The 9,241-nt window shown below is 44.7% G+C and overlaps 1 protein-coding gene across 1 annotated transcript; it reads right to left on the bottom strand.

Annotated features, from left to right (window-relative positions):
* Positions 1–1,488: 1,488 nt before the first annotated feature.
* Positions 1,489–2,370, bottom strand: LOC139390634 (potassium channel tetramerization domain containing 16a). The gene has a single exon (XM_071137889.1). The coding sequence runs from the start codon at positions 2,338–2,340 to the stop codon at positions 1,489–1,491; it is 852 nt and encodes a 283-aa protein (XP_070993990.1). The 5' UTR covers positions 2,341–2,370.
* Positions 2,371–9,241: the final 6,871 nt, after the last annotated feature.

Below are 9,241 nucleotides of genomic sequence, written 5' to 3'. Positions count from 1 at the left end.
AAAGAACAAACACTGAGGAATTAGAAAAATATTTGCCTGGTCTGATGAATCCCCGTTCCTGATTTTTCACGCTGATGGGAGGACTAGGGTATGGAGAAAACCACGAGTACATGCATCTGTAATTCCACGTGTGGGGTGTGTTTTCAGGGCCCACATTGGGCCTTTGGATAAAAGTGAAGCAAAGTTTGAATGCCACAGGATAACTCAACATCACTGCCAATCAGGTGCTTCCCTTCATGGCAGCAGTGTATCCATCTGTATATTGAGCATCCGTGGGATGAGATGGAACAACCTAGTCACAGTAGAGATACACTCCCAGACAACTTGACACAACTGTGGGAAGCATTGGAATCAACATGGGCCAGCATCTCTGAGGAAAGCTTGGAGTCAACATGGGCCAGCATCCCTGTGGAACGCTTGGAATCAACATGGGCCAGCATCCCTGTGGAATGCTTGGAATCAACATGGGCCAGCATCCCTGAGGAAAGCTTGGAGTCAACATGGGCCAGCATCCCTGTGGAATGCCTGGAGTCAACATGGGCCAGCATCCCTGTGGAACGCTTGGAGTCAACATGGGCCAGCACCCCTGTGGAATGCCTGGAGTCAACATGGGCCAGCACCCCTGTGGAATGCCTGGAGTCAACATGGGCCAACATCCCTGTGGAACGCTTGGAGTCAACATGGGCCAGCATCCCTGAGGAAAGCTTGGAGTCAACATGGGCCAGCATCCCTGTGGAACGCTTGGAATCAACATGGGCCAGCATCCCTGAGGAAAGCTTGGAGTCAACATGGGCCAGCACCTCTGTGGAACGCTTGGAGTCAACATGGGCCAGCACCCCTGTGGAACGCTTGGAGTCAACATGGGCCAGCACCCCTGTGGAATGCCTGGAGTCAACATGGGCCAGCATCCCTGTGGAACACTTGTAGTCAACATGGGCCAGCACCCCTGTGGAATGCCTGGAGTCAACATGGGCCAGCATCCCTGTGGAATGCCTGGAGTCAACATGGGCCAGCATCCCTGAGGAAAGCTTGGAGTCAACATGGGCCAGCACCCCTGTGGAATGCCTGGAGTCAACATGGGCCAGCATCCTTGTGGAACGCTTGGAGTCAACATGGGCCAGCATCCCTGTGGAACGCTTTCCACACCTTGTAGAGTCCATTCCCTGACAAATGGAAGCTGTTCTGAGGGCAAAGGGGGCTGCAATTCAATACTAGGAAGATGTTCCTAATGTTTTGTACACTCAGTGTATATAATCACAAACTTGAAAAGCTAGTTAAAACCAGGTGCAGGGATGATAGCAAAGGGAACCATATAGGCCTGAGACAACTATATTTCTCCTATTGAGTCTGTCAGACATCCGTAGTCTAACATACTTAACTATTCCCTTTACTAAATGCACTTAAACAATTGATTGTGACATGGCGTCAACCAGTGGCCTAACCTAAAAGTCATTACTAAAGAAGGTTTATGGTGTTTTATGTGGGAAATCACTTACGGTAGAAGACGTACTGCGTGAAGTTGGACCAGACTTTCTCGGGTGCGTAATGGCTGATGGAAGAAGCGGTGATCGACGAGTTACAGGCAACGATGTGGAATCCGCTCTCCGACAGCATGTCAAAGGCCCGCTCCAAGTGACGGAACCGGAGGAAGAACCGGGAGGTGTACCTGTCCGCAGGCCTGTCCGCGTCTCGGCTCTCATTCAGGGTGTTTCCAAACACCTCTTTGGCGAGGCCGATCCTTCCGCTGATGAAGATTCTGGGTACAGCTTTTGGGGATTTGGGGTCAGTCTGGCTGTCCTTGCCTCCCGGTGCCGCACACGTGCCTTTGAAACCGACGGTTATGTATCCATACCTCCGGTCCAGAGAGTAGGAGGAATATATCCTCTGGTCGCTGCCTAGCGACGCGTCGTCGAAATCACTGTGAAAAGGGTCGTCCTCAAACTGTTTAGATTCCTCGGACGCCAACAGTTTGACCAGTTTGGGGAGTTCAAAGTATTCCGCTTCCCGTTTTAACCTCCCTTTCTCTGGGAAGTGGTCCGGTAGAACGACCTGCTTATCTCTCAGATAATCCAATACATATCGGAACAGAAAACCATCTCTGTCGATAAAATAACGTCCCCGGAGGTCCCGTGCCAAATCATTCGAGGACCCCTTCTTGGTGGAGAATAACCGTCCCAGTAAGGAATTGGGGATGCTTGTTAAAGTATGGAGACGAGTATAGTATACCTGACCTCCTACGTTTAGTTCAATAACATCAGACGGCGGGTTTTGCACCGACCCTGTTTCTTTTGCCTGCTGGGTTTTACAATTCTCAATCAGTGCCATTTTTTTTTTATTCATGCACAAAACCAAATCCCGGTCACCGTTAGGCGCGCAGATGTTTCCGAAAAAGTTTTCAATCTATATGGGATGGAATAGCATGTCTTCTGTGTGCTGATTAGGTATACATACCAAGGACACCGTTGACCACCATTTACAAACCTCCCCAACATTATTCAAGACAAGTGCTGTAAAAAAAAAATAACTCAGGTGCCTCAGTTAATTAAGCCGCGCGTGAAATGCCTGCCGATCGTGCAAGTCTTCTGTTGAATGAAATCGATCAGCGCATCCAATGCATGCATCATTTTACTCACGTCCATTGCTATGTCCTATTGCTGTGAGTCCATTGATATAATCCTACAGTGAAATCAAAGTGAAATCACTATTATTCCATCATCAATTGAACAAATGATTCAACACCTCTGTACTTCAGTCCGTTCTGGATAAAAATGTCAAACTTCTTTGATTCTGCAAGGCAAGCTCCTGTCCCTGTTTATTTTAATGGTCCAATGTAACTTCATTTGCCGGAAGCAACTGCACGTTCGCTGTTCACCGAGACCGTGCTGAAATTGCCATGCGCGTGCAGTTATTTTCTTAAAGTGAAGATGGGAATCTGGACGCCAGTGAAGCGCGCGCCCATCTCTCCGTCTCCAAACTGCTATGCAGAGAGGAGAAGAGAAGTAACCGCCAGGCTGGCACTGGAGTGAAGAAGGTTAACATGAGGATTCTCCAGCGGTTGCGCGGGGAAAAAAAACATTATGGGGAGTTACGTCTTACATCATTATCTTAAAGGAAAATGACATTTGAAAACGTGTGACGTAGAGTAGATTAACCTACATTCTGAATGACATTAAGAAAATAGAAGAACATTCTGCAAAGTAGCCTAATAGGCGATGATAACATATGACGTTGAATTTAATTAGGGGATTTGCAAATGCTTAAACTTATCAGGTGAATATTTAAAAACCATGAATTATATTATTTGCTAAAAGAAAATACCCACACCTTATGTTTCTTTGCTCCCCATTATTTATCTATGCAAATTAATAATGTCTCAATTGTCAATCACTAGCTATTATTCCACGTTGTGAAGTTGAGCTGCCCTATGGGGGTACAGTGATTGGACTGGGTGAGTGGGCGTCACTTCCGCACCATGGACAGGTATCATTCCGCAACAAGTGGCCATTGTAATGAGTGCGCAGCCCGTTGTCTGCACATGCGAAGGCTTTCTTTCAATCCATGATGGTGGCAGTGCACGAATACTTAGGCCTACTTGTCACAGTAATTATCTTTAAATAGCTCATATGTTGCAATGCATGTCGGCCATTTCCAACATATTATCTTGTTTGCTCTTTAAGGGCTGGCTTGGATGAGTCAAATACACTGAGAATACCACACATTAGGAACACCTTCCTTATAATGAGTTGCACCACTCCCCCTTTGCCCTTACAACTGTTTCATTTCGTCAGGGCACGGAATCTGCAAGGTATTGAAAGCATTCCACAGGGATGCTGCTCGCCCATGTTGACCCCAATGCTTCCATTCATGATACACACGGGAAACTGTTGAGCATGAAAACCCCAGCAGTGTTGCAGTTCTTGGCACAAACGGGTGTGCCTGGCACCTACTACCATACCCCGTTCAAAGGCACTAAAATATTTTGTCTTGTCCATTCACCCTCTGAATGGCAGGCATACACACTCCATGTCTCAATTGTTTCAAGGCTTAAAAATCCTACTTTAACCTGTCTCCTCCCCTTCATCTACATTGGTTGATGTGGATTTAACAGGTGACATCAATAAGGCATCATAGCTTTCACCTGGATTCACCTGGTCAGTCTGTCATGGAAAGTGCATGTTTTAAAAACCTCTACAGGATCGGTGTGTTTAGTAGAAATGTACTCTTTAGTAGGTCTGTACTCTTTAGTAGGCCTGTACTCTTTAGTAGACCTGTACTCTTTAGTAGGCCTGTACTCTTTAATAGGCCTGTACTCTTTAGTAGGCCTGTACTCTTTAGTAGGTCTGTACTCTTTAGTAGGCCTATACTCTTTAGTAGGCCTGTACTCTCTTTAGTAGGCCTGTACTCTCTTTAGTAGGCCTGTACTCTTTAGTAGGCCTGTACTCTTTAGTAGGCCTGTACTCTCTTTAGTAGGCCTGTACTCTCTTTAGTAGGCCTGTACTCTCTTTAGTAGGCCTGTACTCTCTTTATTATGCCTGTACTCTTTAGTAGGCCTGTACTCTCTTTAGTAGGCCTGTACTCTTTAGTAGGCCTGTACTCTGTAGCAGGCCTGTACTCTGTAGCAGGCCTGTACTCTCTTTATTAGGCCTGTACTCTCTGTATTAGGCCTGTACTCTTTAGTAGGCCTGTACTCTCTTTATTAGGCCTGTACTCTCTTTATTAGGCCTGTACTCTGTAGCAGGCCTGTACTCTTTAGTAGGCCTGTACTCTTTAGTAGGCCTGTACTCTCTTTATTAGGCCTGTACTCTTTAGCAGGCCTGTACTCTTTAGTAGGCCTGTACTCTCTTTATTAGGCCTGTACTCTTTAGCAGGCCTGTACTCTGTAGTAGGTCTGTACTCTGTAGTAGGCCTGTACTCTTTAGTACGCCTGTACTCTTTAGTAGGCCTGTACTCTTTAGTAGACCTGTACTCTTTAGTAGGCCTATACTCTTTAGTACACCTGTACTCTCTTTAGTAGGCCTGTACTCTTTAGTAGGCCTGTACTCTCTAGTGGGCCTGTACTCTGTAGTAGGCCTGTACTCTCTAGTAGGTCTGTACTCTTTAGTAGGCCTGTACTCTGTAGTAGGTCTGTACTCTTTAGTAGGCCTGTACTCTCTAGTAGGCCTGTACACTTTAGTAGGCCTGTACTCTTTAGTGGGCCTGTACTCTGTAGTAGGCCTGTACTCTCTAGTAGGTCTGTACTCTTTAGTAGGCCTATACTCTTTAGTACACCTGTACTCTTTAGTAGGCCTGTACTCTTTAGTAGGCCTGTACTCTTTAGTAGACCTGTACTCTCTTTAGTAGGCCTGTACTCTTTAGTAGGCCTGTACTCTTTAGTAGGCCTGTACTCTCTTTAGTAGACCTGTACTCTCTTTAGTAGACCTGTACTCTTTAGTAGGCCTGTACTCTGTAGTAGGCCTGTACTCTGTAGTAGGCCTGTACTCTGTAGTAGGCCTGTACTCTGTAGTAGGCCTGTACTCTGTAGTAGGCCTGTACTCTTTAGTAGGCTTGTACTCTCTTTAGTAGGCCTGTACACTTTAGTAGGCCTGTACTCTTTAGTGGGCCTGTACTCTGTAGTAGGCCTGTACTCTCTAGTAGGTCTGTACTCTTTAGTAGGTCTGTACTCTTTAGTAGGCCTGTACTCTGTAGTAGGTCTGTACTCTTTAGTAGGCCTGTACTCTCTAGTAGGCCTGTACACTTTAGTGGGCCTGTACTCTGTAGTAGGCCTGTACTCTCTAGTAGGTCTGTACTCTTTAGTAGGTCTGTACTCTTTAGTAGGCCTGTACTCTGTAGTAGGTCTGTACTCTGTAGTAGGTCTGTACTCTTTAGTAGGCCTGTACTCTTTAGTAGGCCTGTACTCTTTAGTAGGCCTGTACTCTTTAGTAGGCCTGTACTCTTTAGTAGGCCTGTACTCTGTAGTAGGTCTGTACTCTGTAGTAGGTCTGTACTCTTTAGTAGGCCTGTACTCTCTTTAGTAGACCTGTACTCTTTAGTAGGCCTGTACTCTTTAGTAGGCCTGTACTCTTTAGTAGGCCTGTACTCTTTAGTAGGCCTGTACTCTGTAGTAGGTCTGTACTCTTTAGTAGGTCTGTACTCTTTAGTAGGTCTGTACTCTTTAGTAGACCTGTACTCTTTAGTAGGCCTGTACTCTTTAGTAGGTCTGTCCTCTTTAGTAGACCTGTACTCTTTAGTAGGCCTGTACTCTTTAGTAGGCCTGTACTCTGTAGTAGGTCTGTACTCTGTAGTAGGTCTGTACTCTTTAGTAGGCCTGTACTCTTTAGTAGTCCTATACTCTTTAGTAGGCCTGTACTCTTTAGTAGGCCTGTACTCTTTAGTAGGTACTCTGTACTCTTTAGTAGGCCTGTACTCTTTAGTAGGCCTGTACTCTTTAGTAGGCCTGTACTCTTTAGTAGGCCTGTACTCTTTAGTAGGCCTGTACTCTTTAGTAGGTCTGTACTCTTTAGTAGGCCTGTACTCTTTAGTAGGCCTGTACTCTTTAGTAGGCCTGTACTCTTTAGTAGGCCTGTACTCTTTAGTAGGTCTGTACTCTTTAGTAGGTCTGTACTCTTTAGTAGGCCTGTACTCTTTAGTGGGCCTGTACTCTCTAGTAGGCCTGTACTCTCTAGTAGGCCTGTACACTTTAGTAGGCCTGTACTCTGTAGTAGGCCTGTACTCTTTAGTAGGCCTGTACTCTTTAGTAGGCCTGTACTCTGTAGTAGGTCTGTACTCTTTAGTAGGTCTGTACTCTTTAGTAGGTCTGTACTCTTTAGTAGGCCTGTACTCTGTAGTAGGCCTGTACTCTTTAGTAGGCCTGTACTCTTTAGTAGGCCTGTACTCTGTAGTAGGTCTGTACTCTTTAGTAGGCCTGTACTCTGTAGTAGGTCTGTACTCTTTAGTAGGTCTGTACTCTTTAGTAGGTCTGTACTCTTTAGTAGGCCTGTACTCTGTAGTAGGCCTGTACTCTTTAGTAGGCCTGTACTCTTTAGTAGGCCTGTACTCTTTAGTAGGCCTGTACTCTTTAGTAGGCCTGTACTCTTTAGTAGGTCTGTACTCTTTAGTAGGCCTGTACTCTTTAGTAGGCCTGTACTCTTTAGTAGGCCTGTACTCTTTAGTAGACCTGTACTCTTTAGTAGACCTGTACTCTCTTTAGTAGGCCTGTACTCTTTAGTAGGCCTGTACTCTGTAGTAGGTCTGTACTCTGTAGTAGGCCTGTACTCTTTAGTAGGCCTGTACTCTTTAGTAGGCCTGTACTCTGTAGTAGGCCTGTACTCTTTAGTAGGCCTGTACTCTTTAGTAGGCCTGTACTCTTTAGTAGGCCTGTACTCTTTAGTAGGCCTGTACTCTTTAGTAGGCCTGTACTCTGTAGTAGGTCTGTACTCTGTAGTAGGTCTGTACTCTGTAGTAGGTCTGTACTCTTTAGTAGGCCTGTACTCTTTAGTAGGCCTGTACTCTGTAGTAGGTCTGTACTCTGTAGTAGGTCTCTACTCTTTAGTAGGCCTGTACTCTTTAGTAGGCCTGTACTCTTTAGTAGGCCTGTACTCTTTAGTAGGCCTGTACTCTTTAGTAGGCCTGTACTCTGTAGTAGGTCTGTACTCTGTAGTAGGTCTGTACTCTTTAGTAGGCCTGTACTCTTTAGACTCTTTTTCTTATTTTGGAAGAAAAGCAGTGAAATACTAAATCCTTTGAAGTAATAGAAACTCTTCATCCCTGTAGTATACAGAATGGTGTACTCTTCATCCCTTTAGTATACAGAATGGTGTACTCTTCATCCCTGTAGTATACAGAATGGTGTACTCTTCATCCCTGTAGTATACAGAATGGTGTACTCTTCATCCCTGTAGTATACAGAATGGTGTACTCTTCATCCCTGTAGTATACAGAATGGTGTACTCTTCATCCCTGTAGTATACAGAATGGTGTGGTCTGCTTAGAGGTGGGTCAGAGAATCACCAGCAGCACCAGCATATAAACTCTTCATCCCTGTGCTCTCTGATAGGACATTGCTGGTTTGAGTCAGCATGGAGTGATTTTCTCCCTGACTGGTGGATCATTTCACCGACTCAAATTCCTGTACATTCAGATGTATGTGGTGGATAAAGGTGATTCTGACTCTGGGATGTGAGAAGCCAACACTGGTCATGCTTTACCCTGCATGATAATTCACTGTTTAGTGCTGGAGAGGGGTTGCTAAGCAGCCACATGGGGGGACCAGCTTCAGTGAGTGGGATTCAAGCAGAAGGGATTGAAAGCTGTGTGCCACTGCTGTTGCTGATTCTTCAGCCAGAGTTTTTTTTATTTTTTCTTTTAATGTGAGATTTTCATTTTTTTTCCTGTATATTTTTAAGGAAACTGCTGTTTTGTGTTGTTGTGGCTGGGCTTGGGCAACATGTGGGGTGCAGACAGCGAGTGAGTGTTGGCTACTTTGTTGTGATGTGTTATGGATATTCAACCCATTTCATAATGCATTTTATCTTTGGAAACAAAATGGATGAAACATTTCAGAGTGTGTTGGACTGCCGACTAACGACAACAACAGATGCCATTAATCCTCAGCAGAGAATCCTTAGTTCCTGTTTTTAAACCAAGCTGTTCCTGTACAAACAAACAAACACACTGCTATACTTTCATATTTATAATACTCTCTCTCTCTCCCTCTTTCTCTCTCCAGGTTGGTGTAACACTACCAGTTTCAGATTTTTAGGAGGGGTTGAATTTCATGCCAGCTCAGCATGAATAGTAGACGTCAATATGAGTCTCCAGCTGAGAGTGATGTTAGACATTCTAGAATTTCCATTATGTAACATAACTTAATCATTTGGAATAGTTGAAAGATCCTGTTGTTGAAATCTTTGGTTAAATATCATTGACTGGAAAAGCCAACAATGCCCTCCAAACAACAAAGTGTTAAGGAATGTGCTAAACAATATACTTAAACTAACAAATAAGTCAGACATATTTAGAGTAAAGTACATAAACGTAAACATATTTCTTTGGTGGATTCACTTGAATTCCAGACCTTGTATCTCCAAGACAAATCAGATCTAATGTTATTGACAGTATCTCTACTATCGCATCTCATCTAATCTCTTCTCATCTCTCAAATCCTCTCATCTCCTCTCTAAATTGAGTCTTGGTGGTGAGTTGGTAAGGCAGTTTAGCAGCCTGGCAGCTGAGTCTTGGTGGTGAGTTGGTAAGGCAGTTTAGC

This window comes from Oncorhynchus clarkii, chromosome 31 (genome assembly GCF_045791955.1).
Source record: "Oncorhynchus clarkii lewisi isolate Uvic-CL-2024 chromosome 31, UVic_Ocla_1.0, whole genome shotgun sequence".
NCBI classification, from domain to species: Eukaryota; Metazoa; Chordata; class Actinopteri; order Salmoniformes; family Salmonidae; genus Oncorhynchus; species Oncorhynchus clarkii.
The sequence above is the reverse complement of the archived record's forward strand: the minus strand, read 5'-3'. Positions and strand labels throughout refer to the sequence as shown.